Source organism: Ranitomeya imitator, chromosome 2, assembly GCF_032444005.1.
Source record: "Ranitomeya imitator isolate aRanImi1 chromosome 2, aRanImi1.pri, whole genome shotgun sequence".
In the NCBI taxonomy this organism is placed as follows: domain Eukaryota; kingdom Metazoa; phylum Chordata; class Amphibia; order Anura; family Dendrobatidae; genus Ranitomeya; species Ranitomeya imitator.
In genome coordinates this window covers 406400242-406419476 of record NC_091283.1, presented here as the reverse complement: position 1 = coordinate 406419476, position 19235 = coordinate 406400242, and the positions used below count along the sequence as shown (strand labels likewise).

The window sequence follows — 19235 nt, the reverse complement described above, 5'->3', positions numbered from 1 at the left end:
TTTCTCATAATATCAATATAATAAAAATTTAAAATAAAGATGTAAAAAAAAGAAGAAAGTCCACAAAAATTCACTTGCATGTAATAACCCTAAGAATTAATTTAAGAGGATATTCTGTATAAACCGCAAAGTTAAAAAAAAAAAAATAATCTGCAAATTAAAAAAAACAAAAAACAAAACCCGTACTCCTAAACCACTCTGAACAAAATACAATTTGTAAAATGTAAGTCCTCATGTAGCCATTATCCTAGTTTTTATAACAAACTGACTACGTGACACAGAACTGAAAACCTGGGCCAGCATACTTGATGGTATAATTGCAATGTGTGGGTGCATAAGCCTAGCATAAAAAGAGTGCCAAAGCCATCCCACCTTGGCTAGGTGTCTATGAAGCTTTCCACAGAAGGGGCAAAACACAGTCATGCCAAGGACTCGTCTATTTTAACGTCTGCTGGCACATAGCGAGATGAGTTATCAGAGTTACGGACCATCCTGATTGGGGTTCACCTTGTCGCAGTGGGATATCTTTTATGCTTGTTTATATCAAAGTAGTTCCAACTAAGTGCCCTATGTTATTTATGGGCACTACTAATATTATTTTCTTACCTCTTTATTGTTTTTATTGTAGGTTTTGACTATGTAACAGTACCACCTTCTTCTCTTTCAGACCGAAAGGCTGTGATATCACAAGGAGCCCTGAAATGCGTGGGATCCTCTCTCTTCCTAAAGAGTAAATGGGGTGTCGGCTATCGCTTAAGGTTATTTCAATTTTGATGTTTTTTTTCCTGATTTTATTTTATTTTGTCTCGTACAATAAGCCAATCTCTGTCTCCTTAGCATGGACATAAAACCGTCCAGTAACATAGAAGCAATTTCATCCCTGATCTCACAGCATATCCCGAGGGCGACGTTAATGCTGCAGACGGAGAATTCCCTCATTTACGCCCTGCCACTGAAAGATGTGGACATATTCCCAGGTACACTGATTAACCAGATGATTATGACCAACCAGTTTGTCCGAGGTAGTGTAATCCAGGGAATTGGTGCAGCATGAGAAAAGTCTTGGAGACGGGCGTGGGAGGTTCAGATTATGGAGGATGATAGTCGTATCATGCGTAATATACTTGAAGGGGATTATAAAGGAGGGGGATATTGAATTGGGAGATCATACTATTGAATGGTGAGAGATGATACCAGGTGGGGAGATTAGACTGGAGCAGGGACAATCCTGTGGGGGTTATTTTGGATGGTGAGCTGGTACTGGAATGGGGAAGGTGTTACTTGAGGGGGGATTATACAGAAAGGGGCATAGAGGATGAGGAGATGATAGTTAATGGAGGATGGTAATGAGATGATACTTGAGAAGTGGGAGAAACAATACTAAAGGGGAGGAAAGACAATATTGCTGAGGAAATCATATAGAAGAGGGGAGATGGTATGGCGAGGTTGATATCATGGGAGAGTATACTTAAGGGCCAGATTATATTAAAGAGATAGGGGAGAATACCTGGGGGAAAGAGAAAAAACTTTAAAGAAGACTCATCATATCCTGGAAACTCCATGAGTTAAAAGAAGACAAATATAATAAACATTTATGAAATATATAATTTGGAAAAGCTAAATAAAATTTCTCACAATTTAGTAATAACGGCTCTGTCCGTTTAAAAGAAGGAGGTTGGAAGCGGCTCTCCGCTGTCTTAGTATCTGGACAACTGTGTGAGACTTCCTGCCTCTGAGCTGGGAAATACCACGATGTGGGGGGATACTGTAAACAGAGGGGTGATATGAAGCTATGTAAGATGGATTCCTGTGTATTATGAAGCATCAGGAGAAGGAGGATAGAAGAAACAGCTACAGACGTAAAGACTGTAGCAGCTTCTCTTCATTTTGTCTGCTGTGGGCTCTGTGTATGTAAGGAGAGGCTCATGACATAGGGGTAGGGGTCCTACATTAACCAATAACAATGATTTTGAATTTCAGGATTGTTTTCTGCTCTGGACAATGATTGCAGCTTAGGAGTGATGACGTATGGCGTTTCTATCACCACGCTGGAAGATGTCTTCTTCAAATTGGAAGCGGACATTGATGAAAATCATACAGGTCAATAATCAGTAGCGATTACTGCTGGACCTAAAGCTGCCAGGATGCTCAGGCCTCGAGACCGGGGACTCTGACTCAATTAGTGTCATGGGCTTCGGCAAAGCAGAACCTAGAAGTGAAGAAGACTGAGGCTGGTCTGGGATCCATATAGGGGACTGCTTTAGGGTCTGGTAATTTAAGGGTTCGATTTACGGTTTGATCACTTAGAGATCTGATCTGGGATCTGATCATTAAGGGGGTTTCTCTGATCTATGTTAATCACATGGTCTAGTCTGGGGACTGATAATGTAGAGACCTAAAATGGCATCTTTTAATTTAGGGGTCTGGCCTGGTCTGATAATGATGGGGTCTACATTCGGGTCTTATAGTCTAGTCTGGGGTCTAATATTACAGGGTCTGCTATAAGCTATGGTTTTTAAGGGGTCTCCTCTGGAGTCTGATCATAAAATTTTGCCCCAGTCAAAATAAAACAAAAAAATAAATAAATACACATTTGGTATCGTTGCATTCAGAAACACCAGATCTATCAAAATATAAACTAAATTAATCCAATCAGTAAATGGCATACTGAGAAAAAATAAAAATGCCAGAATTACTTTTCTTGGTTGAGGCAACATTGCAATAAAATGAAATAGCAGGCAATCAAAACTTGATATCTTCTACCCCAATATGGTAACAATAAAAACGTCAGCTCAGCGTGCAGAAAATAAGCCCTCGCCCCACCCCACATTCCAAAAAATGGAGACGCTATGGGTCTCAGAAAATGTTGCCTTTTTATTTTTTACAATCTTTGGATTTTGTTTTCACCACTTAAATAAAAAAGAACCTAAACATGTTTGGTATCTGTGAACTCGTAATGACCTGGAGAATCATACTGGCAGGTCCATTTTAGCATATAGTGAACATGTTAAAAAAATATTGTGGAATTGCGCTTTTTTTTGCAATTTTACCACACTTGGAATTTTTGTTTCCTGTTTCTTTATCGCCTCTCATTGGGGGACACAGGAACCATGGGGTGTATGCTGCTGCCACTAGGAGGCTGACACTATGCAAATAAAAAAGTTAGCTCTTCCTCTGCAGTGTACACCCCACCGACTGGCATTATACTCTTCAGTTTAGCTTAGTGTCAGTAGGAGGTGGACACGGGTCTTTTATTAGACCCTTATCTACCTCAATTTGCATCGTTTCCTTTACAGGTTTCCTCGGAGGGATACAGGGTGAGCAGTCACACCTGTAGTCCCACAAAGCGGACTATGAGTACAGCGTGTACTGCCACCCCGTATCCTCATAGATCCCTCTCCAGGACCAAGAGCCTAGCACACAAGCGTGCTCAGAAGTCCGGTCCTGGCTCCGTCCCCCACCCACTCGCCCACCAGAGCCTGTCGGTCGGCGGAGACGAGGACGTCCATTAGCCCCTGGACGTCTCACCGCCCTTTTAAGGTTAGTACCGGCGTGGGATGTTTTTAGGTGAGTATTCTCTCCCTTCCCATCCCAGATCTTTGATAGGGGGGTTCTTGTTAGGGGCTCCCTGTCGACCTGGGCATGCTTTTCGACACTCGTCAGTCCAGAGTCTTCCTTCCCAAGGACAAGAGATCCACCCTTTGTCGGGACATACGCTTGCTCCAGGGTCCTCGGCCTCCCTCCCTCCGATCGGCCATGAAGGTTCTGGGGAGGATGGTAGCTACCTTGGAAGCGATTCCCTTTGCCCAATTCCATTCTCGACCCCTTCAGCAAGCCATTCTGTCTCAGTGGGACAGGTTGGTCTTCTCCCTGGATCGGCCGATCAGACTCTCCTTTCGGGTCAAGCGGTCTCTCAACTGGTGGCTGACGTCACCTCTCATCTCCCAGGGCAGGTCCTTCCTTCCGGTTCACTGGCAGGTGGTGACAACGGACGCCAGCCTGATCGGCTGGGGTGCGGTTTTTCGCCACCTGACGGTTCGGGGCCGTTGGTCGCCGCAGGAGTCTTCTCTGCCGATCAACGTCCTCGAAATTCGGGCCATCTTTCTGTACCTCCGCCATTGGGAAAGGATCCTCAGGGGCCTTCCAGTCCGGATCCAGACGGACAACGCCACGGCTGTGGCATATGTCAACCATCAGGGGGGGACTCAGAGCTCCTTGGCCCTTGCCGAGGTATCCAAGATCCTCCTTTGGGCAGAGGCAACGGTTCCGGTGATATCCGCGGTGCATATCCCCGGCGTGGAAAACTGGGCCGCCGACTTCCTCAGCCGCGAGGGTCTCGCGGCAGGGGAATGGTCCTTGCATCCGGAGGTCTTCCATCAGATTTGTCTTCGATGGGGAACTCCGGATGTGGATCTCACAGCGTCTCGAATCAACAGGAAGGTTCCGCAGTTCGTCTCCAGGTTCCGCGATCCTCTCGCAGTGGGCGTCGATGCTCTGGCCATTCCTTGGTCACAGTTCGAGCTGCCCTACCTGTTCCCACCCCTTCCATTACTTCCCAAACTGTTGAAGAAGATCAAAGCGGAAGGGGTGCCGGTCATCCTGATCGCCCCGGATTGGCCCAGGAGAGCTTGGTTCGCGGAGCTCGTCAACCTTCTCGCAGACGCTCCCTGGCGCCTTCCAGACAGGCCCGATCTGCTGTCCCAGGGTCCGATCTGCCACCCGAATTCTCGGTCGCTCAGTTTAACGGCGTGGCTGTTGAGACCGCGGTTCTAAGAGCTTCCGGCCTTTCGGACCGGGTGATTCACACCATGATTCAGGCTCGGAAGCCTTCGTCTTCCAGGATCTACTACCGCACCTGGAAGGCCTACTTCCGTTGGTGCGAGTCCAACCGCGTTCCGCCTATGGTTTTTTCCCTGCCTTCTCTTTTGGCCTTCCTTCAGGCAGGGCTGGATTCGGGCCTGGCTCTTAGTTCCCTGAAGGGTCAGGTCTCTGCGCTTTCCATCCTCTTTCAGAAGACCTTGGCCTCTTGGCCACAGGTTAAGACCTTCTTTCAGGTGGTAGCCCACGCTGTCCAGCAGTACAGGGCCCCTGTGGAGGCATGGGACCTAAACCTGGTACTGGACATTTTGAAGGTTTCTCCCTTTGAACCTCTTAGGGAGATTCCTCTATCAGTTTTATCTTGGAAGGTGGCCTTTCTTGTGGCCATCACGTCCATTCGCCGCGTTTCCGAGCTGGCGGCACTGTCTTGCCGCCCTCCGTTTTTGGTCATTCACCAGGACAAGGTGGTCTTCCGACCCCCACCTTCTTTTCTTCCTAAGGTGGTTTCCACCTTCCACCTCAACGAGGACATCGTTCTACCTTCCTTTTGTCCAGCTCTGACTCATCCTCTGGAGCGATCGTTGAACAAGCTAGACCTCGTCAGGGCAGTGAGGATTTATTTGGATAGAACATCCTCTTTCCGGAAGACGGATTCTTTTTTCGTCATTCCTGATGGCACGCGCAGAGGCCAGCCGGCTTCTAAAGCGACTATTGCTCGATGGATCAGAATGGCAATTTTGGAGGCTTACCGGGTCAAGAACAGAGTGCCCCCGCCTGGGATTAAGGCTCACTCTACCCGGGCAGTCGGCGCCTCCTGGGCGGTGCACCACAGGGCTACCGCCCTACAGCTTTGCAAAGCGGCAACTTGGTCTTCCATCCACACGTTCGCCAAATTTTACAAGGTCCATACCTACGCATCGGCGGACGCCAGCCTAGGCAGAAGGATCCTGCAGGCGGCAGTGGTGAGTCCTCTGACCTGATGGAAGTCTGTTTTTCCCGCCCTTGGGACTGCTTTGGGACGTCCCATGGTTCCTGTGTCCCCCAATGAGAGGCGATAAAGAAAACAGGATTTTTGGTTGCTTACCGTAAAATCTGTTTCTTGAAGCCTCCATTGGGGGACACAGCTCCCTCCCAATGTTTTCTGTTGTTATCTGTTCTATGACTGTTCTCACGTTACAGTTCTTAAGTTTGTGGTTATGGTTTTTCAACCTTGTTTCATTATCTCCTACTGCTTTCTCACTAACTGAAGAGTATAATGCCCGTCGGTGGGGTGTACACTGCAGAGGAGGAGCTAACTTTTTTATTTGCATAGTGTCAGCCTCCTAGTGGCAGCAGCATACACCCCATGGTTCCTGTGTCCCCTAATGGAGGCTTCAAGAAACAGATTTTATGGTAAGCAACCAAAAATCCTGTTTTTCCAGTACACTGTTTGGTAAAACCAATGGTGCTGTTCAAAAGTACAACTTGTCCCGCAAAAAAACAAACCCTCACATGGCCATATTGATGAGGAAAATAACAAAGTTAGCTCTGGGAAGAAGGCATGCAAAAAATGAAAGCACAAAAACGGAAAATCCCAAGGTCGTGAAAGGGTTAAATAAACGTTTCTTGATTAGAAATAAAAGTGTGATCATTAAAGGGATTGTCCAGTAAAATGAAGCTAATAAATTTACAGAGGATAGTTTATAACTTGCTGATCAGTGGGGCTTCAACCACTGGGACCCTGAAATCAGCAGAATAGGAAATATTTGACAGGGAACTTTTTACCCGATGCCCAACCACTGCTCCATTTATTATTTATGGGGCTCCTGGAAAACAGCCAAGCACAGCCCCAATCAGTGCAGATCCCAGCAATCGGACCACCCCGATCACCAAGTCTTCATCTATCCTGTGGATAGGTGATAGCTGATATGGGGGGTCTAATAATTTGGTAGCCTGTGTTGGGTTATGATTATTCAGGGGTCTGGTCTAGGGTCTGTTAAATAAGGGACCTGATAATTATGAGCTTCCTCTGGGCTATAATTAAAAGCCAAGAAGCAACGAAGAGTGGTGGTGGTGGGAGACTCACTACTGAGAGGCACAGAAGCAGCCATCTGCAGACCGGACATAACTGCAAGAGAAGTATGCTGCCTTCCAGGTGCGATGATCAAGGATGTGACCGATAGGATACCAAAGCTCTTCAGCTCCAAGGACGTCCACCCATTTCTTCTGATACATGTTGGCACCAATGACACGGCAAGGAAGGACCTACCAACAATCTGCAAGGACTTTGAAGAGTTGGGGAAGAAAGTAAAGGAACTGGATGCACAGGTAGTTTTTTCTTCTATCCTTCCAGTAGACGGGCATGGCACCAGGAGATGGAACAGGATCCTTGATGCAAACAACTGGCTAAGACGATGGTGCAGACAACAAGGATTCGGATTCCTGGACCACGGTGTGAATTACTTGTATGATGGACTCCTCGCCAGAGACGGACTACACCTCAACAAACCAGGGAAACACACATTCGCCAGAAGACTCGCTACACTCATCAGGAGGGCGTTAAACTAGAAGAAGAGGGGACGGGAAGAAAAACATTAGACTTGAACAAAGACGACCCAGGAAAACATACTCAGAAGGGAGGTAAGAACATTTCTAAAACAATCCACAGTGAGGAGATTGGAACAAAACAAAATCCTCTAAACTGCATGCTCGCAAACGCCAGAAGCCTGACAAACAAGATGGAAGAACTAGAAGCAGAAATATCTACAGGTAACTTTGACATAGTGGGAATAACCGAGACATGGTTAGATGAAAGCTATGACTGGGCAGTTAACTTACAGGGTTACAGTCTGTTTAGAAAGGATCGTAAAAATCGGAGAGGAGGAGGGGTTTGTCTCTATGTAAAGTCTTGTCTAAAGTCCACTTTAAGGGAGGATATTAGCGAAGGGAATGAGGATGTCGAGTCCATATGGGTTGAAATTCATGGAGGGAAAAATGGTAACAAAATTCTCATTGGGGTCTGTTACAAACCCCCAAATATAACAGAAACCATGGAAAGTCTACTTCTTAAGCAGATAGATGAAGCTGCAACCCATAATGAGGTCCTGGTTATGGGGGACTTTAACTACCCGGATATTGACTGGGAAACAGAAACCTGTGAAACCCATAAAGGCAACAGGTTTCTGCTAATAACCAAGAAAAATTATCTTTCACAATTGGTGCAGAATCCAACCAGAGGAGCAGCACTTTTAGACCTAATACTATCTAATAGACCTGACAGAATAACAAATCTGCAGGTGGTTGGGCATTTAGGAAATAGCAACCACAATATTGTGCAGTTTCACCTGTCTTTCACTAGGGGGACTTGTCAGGGAGTCACAAAAACATTGAACTTTAGGAAGGCAAAGTTTGACCAGCTTAGAGATGCCCTTAATCTGGTAGACTGGGACAATATCCTCAGAAATGAGAATACAGATAATAAATGGGAAATGTTTAAGAACATCCTAAATAGGCAGTGTAAGCGGTTTATACCTTGTGGGAATAAAAGGACTAGAAATAGGAAAAACCCAATGTGGCTAAACAAAGAAGTAAGACAGGCAATTAACAGTAAAAAGAAAGCATTTGCACTACTAAAGCAGGATGGCACCATTGAAGCTCTAAAAAACTATAGGGAGAAAAATACTTTATCTAAAAAACTAATTAAAGCTGCCAAAAAGGAAACAGAGAAGCACATTGCTAAGGAGAGTAAAACTAATCCCAAACTGTTCTTCAACTATATCAATAGTAAAAGAATAAAAACTGAAAATGTAGGCCCCTTAAAAAATAGTGAGGAAAGAATGGTTGTAGATGACGAGGAAAAAGCTAACATATTAAACACCTTCTTCTCCACGGTATTCACGGTGGAAAATGAAATGCTAGGTGAAATCCCAAGAAACAATGAAAACCCTATATTAAGGGTCACCAATCTAACCCAAGAAGAGGTGCGAAACCGGCTAAATAAGATTAAAATAGATAAATCTCCGGGTCCGGATGGCATACACCCACGAGTACTAAGAGAACTAAGTAATGTAATAGATAAACCATTATTTCTTATTTTTAGTGACTCTATAGCAACAGGGTCTGTTCCGCAGGACTGGCGCATAGCAAATGTGGTGCCAATATTCAAAAAGGGCTGTAAAAGTGAACCTGGAAATTATAGGCCAGTAAGTCTAACCTCTATTGTTGGTAAAATATTTGAAGGGTTTCTGAGGGATGTTATTCTGGATTATCTCAATGAGAATAACTGTTTAACTCCATATCAGCATGGGTTTATGAGAAATCGCTCCTGTCAAACCAATCTAATCAGTTTTTATGAAGAGGTAAGCTATAGGCTGGACCACGGTGAGTCATTGGACGTGGTATATCTCGATTTTTCCAAAGCGTTTGATACAGTGCCGCACAAGAGGTTGGTACACAAAATGAGAATGCTTGGTCTGGGGGAAATTGTGTGTAAATGGGTTAGTAACTGGCTTAGTGATAGAAAGCAGAGGGTGGTTATAAATGGTATAGTCTCTAACTGGGTCGCTGTGACCAGTGGGGTACCGCAGGGGTCAGTATTGGGACCTGTTCTCTTCAACATATTCATTAATGATCTGGTAGAAGGTTTACACAGTAAAATATCGATATTTGCAGATGATACAAAACTATGTAAAGCAGTTAATACAAGAGAAGATAGTATTCTGCTACAGATGGATCTGGATAAGTTGGAAACTTGGGCTGAAAGGTGGCAGATGAGGTTTAACAATGATAAATGTAAGGTTATACACATGGGAAGAGGGAATCAATATCACCATTACACACTGAACGGGAAACCACTGGGTAAATCTGACAGGCTGAAGGACTTGGGGATCCTAGTTAATGATAAACTTACCTGGAGCAGCCAGTGCCAGGCAGCAGCTGCCAAGGCAAACAGGATCATGGGGTGCATTAAAAGAGGTCTGGATACACATGATGAGAGCATTATACTGCCTCTGTACAAATCCCTAGTTAGACCGCACATGGAGTACTGTGTCCAGTTTTGGGCACCGGTGCTCAGGAAGGATATAATGGAACTAGAGAGAGTACAAAGGAGGGCAACAAAATTAATAAAGGGGATGGGAGAACTACAATACCCAGATAGATTAGCGAAATTAGGATTATTTAGTCTAGAAAAAAGACGAGTGAGGGGCGATCTAATAACCATGTATAAGTATATAAGGGGACAATACAAATATCTCGCTGAGGATCTGTTTATACCAAGGAAGGTGACGGGCACAAGGGGGCATTCTTTGCGTCTGGAGGAGAGAAGGTTTTTCCACCAACATAGAAGAGGATTCTTTACTGTTAGGGCAGTGAGAATCTGGAATTGCTTGCCTGAGGAGGTGGTGATGGCGAACTCAGTCGAGGGGTTGAAGAGAGGCCTGGATGTCTTCCTGGAGCAGAACAATATTGTATCATACAATTATTAGGTTCTGTAGAAGGACGTAGATCTGGGGATTTATTATGATGGAATATAGGCTGAACTGGATGGACAAATGTCTTTTTTCGGCCTTACTAACTATGTTACTATGATAATTTAGGGATCTAGATTGGTGTTTGATATTTATGGGGTCTGGTCTTCAGTGAAGCTAATTTAAGTTAAGTGAGGCCAATTTGGTCTGGGGATAGCTACCGTACCTTTTGCAGCAGGTTTGGGGTCCTACAATGAGTCTGGTGATTGATTGCTAACTAATATTTACATTTTTACAAACCATTTGATGTTGAGGAAGCATGGGGGGGCTTACTATACCTTTTTAATTTCACTTAAGAGCCAGGCACTATTTATAATTTAGCTCGGGGCACGAGCCTTTTCCAGGTATTATCCCGATGCGCTGTGTCTTCTCATGGCAGCTGACAACTTCTCTCCACTATAATAATAGTTCGCCGTTTCTGAAGGCAAGTCCTCCTCTATATATTTACAGCTCACTCTCGCCATTACTCCTCACAGATAACAGTATATTCACAAGGAGAATAGAAGATGACGGGAAATGGAAATCCACAGAGGAGATTGATCAGGGATTGCTGACCATGCCCGAATCTCACCCGTGCACTGTCAGCGGCAGAGCACTGTGGAGGCAGCAAGTCGCCACCATAGCTAAGCTACACTTCCGTAATCTGCGCCGAGAAACCAAGTCTGTTCGATACGTGTGAGTACTGTCATAGTTTGTTACATTATTAGGTCACTCTTCTACCATGTTGTCATAAGTTTAATTTAGTCTTTTCTCATTTGTAGCTGATTCTGAGAAAGCAAGCCAGCCACCTTTCGCATCCTTCATACACGGCGGGAGCTGGCTGTTTTATACTGCCCGCACCTGCTTCTATCAGCAGCGACCAGAGCTGAGCTTTGTCTTTGACAGTAGCAATTAAATAGTTGCGTTTGCCATGCACAAGGCAATTGTAAAGTGTCGATGTAATTTGCAAGTGCCGATGCAATTGAAAAGTGCCGATGCAATTGGCGAAGTGCCGATGGGTCGCCTTTACAGTTGGCAGCCTATTAAAAGCACCCATCACCCACCCACTTTGTACTCCCATGACCCGCAGGCTAAGATTGCTAAGTTTCCGATATACTGTATTTCATTGTATAGGATGAAAGAAAACTCGTAATAGCAAGGCTAAAAAATAAAGTTAAAATTATGAAAAATAATATATATATGTGTTTGTATGTATATGAATGCGTTTGTGTATATATAAATTGAAAAAAATATGAACGTTTGCATCAGCTCATGTTTTCCAGTTTAAAAATAAAAGAACAAAAAAAAGAAAATATGACTTTATATCTCCACATCTGTAAAAGTTTTTTTTTTTATATATAAAGTTAATTAACCCATATTGTAAAGAAGAAAAAATGTAATTCCAGAATTGTCATTTCTCTTTTTTTTTTTTTTGCTCAATGCACCTTCCTCCAAAAATGCTATATAAAGCCATCAAAATGTCATATATAAAATAGTACCAATAAAAACTACAGCTCACCAAGCAAAAAGCAGGCCCCCAAATGGAAAAATACAAAAAAAAGTCTCCGAAAATGGTGACGAAAACCAAATTTTTAATGACGTTCAGAATCTTTTGTCTTCACTAAAATAATTTAAAAAGACAACTATACAAGTTTTGTATCGCCGTAATTGTACTGAGCTGTAGAATCATATTACAAGGTCATTTTCCCTGCACAGTGAACGACGTAAGAACAGAAACCCAAAAGACAATGGCGTAATTTGCAGCTTTTGATGGACGGCTACAGAATCTTTTACATGACATTTGATTTTCTTTCAGGTCTCTCTTTCTATTTCTGTTCTTAGCAGTCCAGGCAGCCATAAATATCATACACTGGTACTACCACAAATCCTCCTTGGAGATCCGACTCTCTCCTGATCTGTATTTCCTGCGCCCAGGACAGAAGAGTCAGAAGTATGTCACCAGTCTGCTGGTACAGAGCTCCACAGGTAACATAATGTGGCACGAAATGGACTTGGTGTAGAAATGGATGACGTCTAGATTCCTTAGTCCAAAGTGTCATTTTTTTTGATGGGTCTAGGGAATATTTCTGTTTTTTTAGTGAATCAAAAAAACTTGGTATTTTTATCATTGAACCATAAAAGTGAGAATTAAATGGGTAACCCATCTTTTAAAGAAGGGGTCCCCTACTTTTCTTATCTCAGGAGCCACATTCATTTCTGAGAGATGAGCAGCAAATATTTCTTAAAAGCATTATGTGCCCCTTTTAAAGTAATAATGCTGCAAGTGCCTTCATAAAATGTACTTATACCCCCCCCTATCGAGTAGTAATGCCTTCAGTGCCCCCGTATAAAGTAATTTTGTAGCGATTACCCTCTTAAAAAGTAATAACAGCCCCTATGTCCCCTTATAAAAAATTTTTGCTATAAGTGCTCCCTTATGATGAAATAATGCCCTCAGTTCCCAGTGTAATAATGCCCCAAATGCCCCCTTATAATGTAATAAAGTTTTCAGTGCCCCCTTGTAAAGTAAATAATACCTCCAGTGCCCCCTTAAAATTTTATAACTAGTGATGGGGGAACCCGTAGATGTTTGGGTCTGGCGGGTTCGGCCGAACATCTAAAAAAAAGTTTGTTTCAGGTACCAGAATGGTACCCGAACCCAGACCTCATTCATATGAATGAGGGGCTCAAACATTCATTGTTTGCCATGCTGTCATTTGCATGGCAGCACAGCATACACGCACTCTGATCGTTGGTAACATCATTACCGCCGGTCAGAGAGCTGAGGTTCCCATGCTGTCAGATGACAGCGTGAGTCAGCAGTTGTGGTCAGTGGTAAAGAGGTTACCTCCGGTCACAGGCATCGGCTGATGAGAGGGTACTACTCACATCAGTCTATGTCTGCTATTGCTGAAAACAGCGAGGCCAGGCGCCGCTGATGGGAATATTCATCAGCTGGCGCCTGTGTGCTATAAATAAATAAATACTTTTTTTTTTTTTTTAAATGACGTGGGGTCTCTTCTACTTTTGATAACCAGCGCAGGCAAAACTGACAGCTGTGGACTTCAACCCTCGACTGTCAACTTTATCATGACTAGTTCTTAAGAATCGAGAGGTCCCATGCTGTTTTTTAAAATTATTTAAATAATTTAAAAAAAACAGTGTGGGGTCCTCACGATCTTTGGCAACCAGCCAAGCTAAAGCTAACAGCTCAGGGCCAGCTCGTAATCTCAGACTGGTAAGGGGCTATGAATATTGCCACCCCAGCTTAAAAATAGCAGCCCACAGCTGCCCCAGAAAAGGCGCATCTATTAGATGCGCCAATTGTGGCGCTTTGCACGGCTCTTCCCACCTGCCATAGTGCGGTGGCAAGTGGGGTAATAATTGTGGGGTTCATGTCAGCTGTTTTATGGCTGCTGACATCAAGCCCACAGGTTAGGAATGGAGAGGCGACGTCCCCATTACTAACCCCATAGTATGATTTTAATAAAAGACACAGCCAGAATAAAATCCTTTATTTGAAATAATGACACAGTCTCCTTTATTTGAAATAAATGCACATGTATACTCATCTTTATGCCTAATGCATTAAAGCCCATGTCACCTGTAAAAAACAGAAAATAATAAACAACCATAATACTCACCTCTACGCCTAATCCACCAAGGCTCATGTCCCTTAGAAAAAGAAGAAAGATAATAAACAACCCTATCCCTCACCTGTCCAATCCATGACAGTCTGGATAATTTGATGTGACTGCTCTCCCTGTCAACTCCTGCAGTGTTTAGCGCTGAGCTTCCGTGAGAAAGTTCACCGGAGTTCAAAGCTGATGAACCCCAGTAACCTCACCTATGGCACCGCTTGCTTCTTGAGAACTTTAACAAACAGCAAGCAGTGCCATAAGTGAGGTCACCAGGGTTTATCAGCTTTGAACTACGGTGAACTTTCTCACGTCAGCTCAGCGCTACACACTGCGGGATCGATTACACTCTGGTTAATGTGTTCCGGCTAACAGGGATGTGACCGCTATCTAAATCATCCAGATCGTCGTGGGACAGTATGGATTGTCTTCACATCGGACAGGTGAGGGATATGGTTGTTTATTATTTTTCTTCTTTTCCAGGGGACATGGGCATCAGTGGATTAGGTGTAAAGGTGAGTATAATGGTTGTTTATTATTTTCTGTTTTTTACAGGTGACATGGGCTTCAATTGTATTAGGCACAGAGGATTAGGGTCCAACCTCGGGCCAACACTGAAATCTGAGAATAAAGGGATTGTAATGCAAATTTAGTACTGTTTCTGCTTAACTCCTTCATGTTCGGGTCACTTTCCATTATTGTGCTTTTTGTAGTATCTTTTTTGCCCTTTTCTTCCCAAGAGCCATACTTTTTTCTCTTTTTTTTATACTTTTCCAATGGCTTTTGTTTTGGGGATGGACCAGTTGTAGTTTTGTATGACTTCATTCATTTTACCATAAAATGTAGTTGGAAACCTAAAAAAGAATCCAAGTGCCGTGAAAAAAAACAAACAAAACACAATTCCATCATTATTTTGAGGGTTTTATTTCTATGGCGTTCATTGTGCGATAAAAATGATTTGGTAATATGGCTCAGAGATTAGTGTAAGGCTGCAGAGCTGCGGCATTCCCAGGATTAGTGGGTTTCACATTCCTTAAGAAATGGTGTATCTTAGCAAGTTAGTGCACAGCTACAAGCGGATTCAAGACTACATCAGCTTGGCACCCCCTTAAGATCTTTAGGGTTCTTGAGTTTGGACCCCACTTACAGTAAAGGGATGGCATTTCCTATTAATTGTGCCATTACGTTTTAAGTTGAAAATGCCCATTAAAGGGTTAAGTAAAATGAGACTAGTTGACTAACTGGTTAATGGTGCGATTGACTATGACTGATTTATTGCCGTAATAGTGGCCACATTGGTCATTGACATTGTGTTGGTCTCTAGCATATATGCTTATACCTATATATTTCCACCATAGGTGACAATATAGACGACTTAATAGAGGCCCTGAGGAGCCAGAAGATAAAAGTGGATATGATGAACGGAAGCGATTATATTTCCGTTGCGCCACACAATGGGGCCCTCGACGTCTCCAGATCAGGAAAGGTATAATGGTGTAAGGATTGAGCAGAGTTGAGCTTTGGACATAAGATTTTATATCCCTAGGTCAGATATAGCTACACCTTGTACTATATGTGTGTACAAACTTCCATCTTGACGCTTGTCACTGCCCCCTCACCTTGTGTTTCTTCTAGTACTTCACATACAAAGCCATATTTAATAGCAGCATGGTGCACTCTCTGCCCGTCCTCATTAACACCATCAGTAACACTCTGCTACGGCAGCTGCACGTGAATGAAAGCATCCAGGTGTGGAGCAGTCCCTTCCCACAGGTAAGTGGTGAGGCCATATCAGGCCTCTTTCACACTCATGCTTATTGTGTCCTGATGAATTTCATACATTTTTTTTTACAAGTATTTTTTGGAAATCTACAAGAAAAGAAAAAAAATGGATCAGTCATGGTTAATGTTACATACCCAATCTATCTCAAATATCTACACCGAAAAAGTAGATACCATAAATATATAGTAATTTTATTAACTAAAGTGTCATAAAAAAATAGTATGAAACACGTATAACACTTGTAATGGTGGGAAAACTCATTGACACAAAACCGAAGATGAACGGAACATAGTACATATGGTGTAGAATGTTAGAGTAATACCTTGGTCATGTATCACAGCCAAAACAATAGCTAAATGCATAAAATAAATCGACAAGAAAGTACCAAAGTGACAAATGCAAATATCAATAAATTTAAAAGCTATTTCGCTCGCGCTTCGTCAAGGGGAATAATCTATAAAGTACCCATACAAAGGGTTTCTGCTTCCCAACATATGTTTCTCTTGCTCTTTTTTCCGAGGAAATAATCTTTAAAGTCTCAATCCAAAAGGCTTTTTTCATCCTTACATACATTTCACTTGCGCTCTTTCCAGGGGAATAATCAATACATTTAATGTACCAATCCAAAAGCCTCTCTGCATGCTAATTTATGCTTCGCTTGTGCTTCTCCAAGGGGGATAATAAATATAAAGTGCCAGCCCAAAAGGCTCTCTGCATCCAGATGTACAATTCACTTGCACACTTCCAGGGGGACACAAATCAAGCGTAAGTCAGGATACAGAGAGCTTTTTACATTAGTACTTTGTGCTGTGCCTACCAATGAGAAAAAGCAACAGGGATCCTGGTAGATACAGGTCCTTCTCAAAAAATTAGCATATAGTGTTAAATTTCATTATTTACCATAATGTAATGATTACAATTAAACTTTCATATATTATAGATTCCTTATCCACCAACTGAAATTTGTCAGGTCTTTTATTGTTTTAATACTGATGATTTTGGCATACAACTCCTGATAACCCAAAAAACCTGTCTCAATAAATTAGCATATTTCACCCATCCAATCAAATAAAAGTGTTTTTTAATAACAAACAAAAAAACCATCAAATAATAATGTTCAGTTATGCACTCAATACTTGGTCGGGAATCCTTTGGCAGAAATGACTGCTTCAATGCGGCGTGGCATGGAGGCAATCAGCCTGTGACACTGCTGAGATGTTATGGAGGCCCAGGATGCTTCAATAGCGGCCTTAAGCTCATCCAGAGTGTTGGGTCTTGCGTCTCTCAACTTTCTCTTCACAATATCCCACAGATTCTCTATGGGGTTCAGGTCAGGAGAGTTGGCAGGCCAATTGAGCACAGTAATACCATGGTCAGTAAACCATTTACCAGTGGTTTTGGCACTGTGAGCAGGTGCCAGGTCGTGCTGAAAAATGAAATCTTCATCTCCATAAAGCATTTCAGCCGATGGAAGCATGAAGTGCTCCAAAATCTCCTGATAGCTAGCTGCATTGACCCTGCCCTTGATGAAACACAGTGGACCAACACCAGCAGCTGACATGGCACCCCACACCATCACTGACTGTGGGTACTTGACACTGGACTTCAGGCATTTTGGCATTTCCTTCTCCCCAGTCTTCCTCCAGACTCTGGCACCTTGATTTCCGAATGACATGCAAAATTTGCTTTCATCAGAAAAAAGTACTTGGGACCACTTAGCAACAGTCCAGTGCTGCTTCTCTGTAGCCCAGGTCAGGCGCCTCTGCCGCTGTTTATGGTTCAAAAGTGTCTTTACCTGGGGAATGCGGCACCTGTAGCCCATTTCCTGCACACGCCTGTGCACGGTGGCTCTGGATGTTTCCACACCAGACTCAGTCCACTGCTTCCTCAGGTTCCCCAAGGTCTGGAATCGGTCCTTCTCCACAATCTTCCTCAGGTTCCGGTCTCCTCTTCTCGTTGTACAGCGTTTTCTGCCACATTGTTTCCTTCCAACAGACTTACCATTGAGGTGCCTTGATACAGCACTCTGGGAACAGCCTATTTGTTGAGAAATTTCTTTCTGGGCCTTACCCTCTTGCTTGAGGGTGTCAATGATGGCCTTCTTGACATCTGTCAGGTCGCTAGTCTTAAGGTACTGTCACACTAGACGATATCGCTAGCGATCCGTGACGTTGCAGCGTCCTCGCTAGCGATATCGTCCAGTGTGACAGGCAGCAGCGATCAGGCCCCTGCTGGGAGATCGCTGGTCGGGGAAGAAAGTCCAGAACTTTATTTCGTCGCTGGACTCCCCGTAGACATCGCTGAATCGGCGTGTGTGACACCGATTCAGCGATGTCTTTGCTGGTAACCAGGGTAAACATCGGGTAACTAAGCGCAGGGCCGCGCTTAGTAACCCGATGTTTACCCTGGTTACCAGCGTAAAAAAACAAACAGTACATACTTACATTCAGCTGTCTGTCCCTTGCCGTCTGGTTCCTGCAATGACTGCTGGCCGTAAAGTGAAAGCAGAGCACAGCCACAGCGGTGAGTCACCGCTGTGTGACTCACCGCTGTGCTGTGCTTTCACTTTCACTTTACGGCCAGCAGTCAGTGCAGGAACCAGACGGCAAGGGACAGACAGCTGAATGTAAGTATGTACTGTTTGTTTTTTTACGCTGGTAACCAGGGTAAACATCGGGTTACTAAGCGCGGCCCTGCGCTTAGTTACCCGATGTTTACCCTGGTTACCGGGGACCTCGGGATCGTTGGTCGCTGGAGAGCTGTCTGTGTGACAGCTCTCCAGCGACCAAACAGCGACGCTGCAGCGATCCGGATCGTTGTCGGTATCGCTGCAGCGTCGCTTAGTGTGACGGTATCTTTACCCATGATGGGGGTTTTGAGTAATGAACCAGGCAGGGAGTTTATAAAAGCCTCAGGTATCTTTTGCATGTGTTTAGAGTTAATTAGTTGATTCAGAAGATTAGGGTAATAGGTCGTTTAGAGAACCTTTTCTTGATATGCTAATTTATTGAGACAGGTTTTTTGGGTTATCAGGAGTTGTATGCCAAAATCATCAGTATTAAAACAATAAAAGACCTGACAAATTTCAGTTGGTGGATAATGAATCTATAATATATGAAAGTTTAATTGTAATCATTACATTATGGTAAATAATGAAATTTAACACTATATGCTAATTTTTTGAGAAGGACCTGTATAAGATTTGCCGAGTGCTAGTCCAGCAAACACAGACTACCGACATGGTTTCTATAGCACTGCCCTGTGATCATTTTTCTCAATTCTACCACCAATCTCAGAAAAAACACCAAAAATTTCCCAGAACCAAAGTGACCCCAAAAAGTTACATTATTATAGGATTAAGGCAAAGGATTTCAAGTTGTCCTGCCAATGATGTATGTTGTTGCGCTTTGCAGCAGCTCTGGCAAAAAAAAACTCAACCAAAAAAACAGAGAATCTGACTGATGTCTTCATAGAGACATGTTATCTAAGAAATTGATTTTTTGAGTCTTT

General features: G+C 43.4%; 1 protein-coding gene across 1 annotated transcript in view; it reads left to right on the top strand.

Annotated features, from left to right (window-relative positions):
- ABCA5 (ATP binding cassette subfamily A member 5) overlaps positions 1-19235 on the top strand; it is a 240305-nt gene that overhangs the window by 162766 nt on the left and 58304 nt on the right. Inside the window, exons 16-22 of the mRNA XM_069750700.1 lie at positions 668-758; positions 838-977; positions 1981-2100; positions 10802-11000; positions 12121-12290; positions 15301-15428; positions 15578-15715. Of these exons, the coding sequence (XP_069606801.1) occupies positions 668-758; positions 838-977; positions 1981-2100; positions 10802-11000; positions 12121-12290; positions 15301-15428; positions 15578-15715 (986 nt within the window). The remainder of the gene's footprint in view (positions 1-667; positions 759-837; positions 978-1980; positions 2101-10801; positions 11001-12120; positions 12291-15300; positions 15429-15577; positions 15716-19235) is intronic.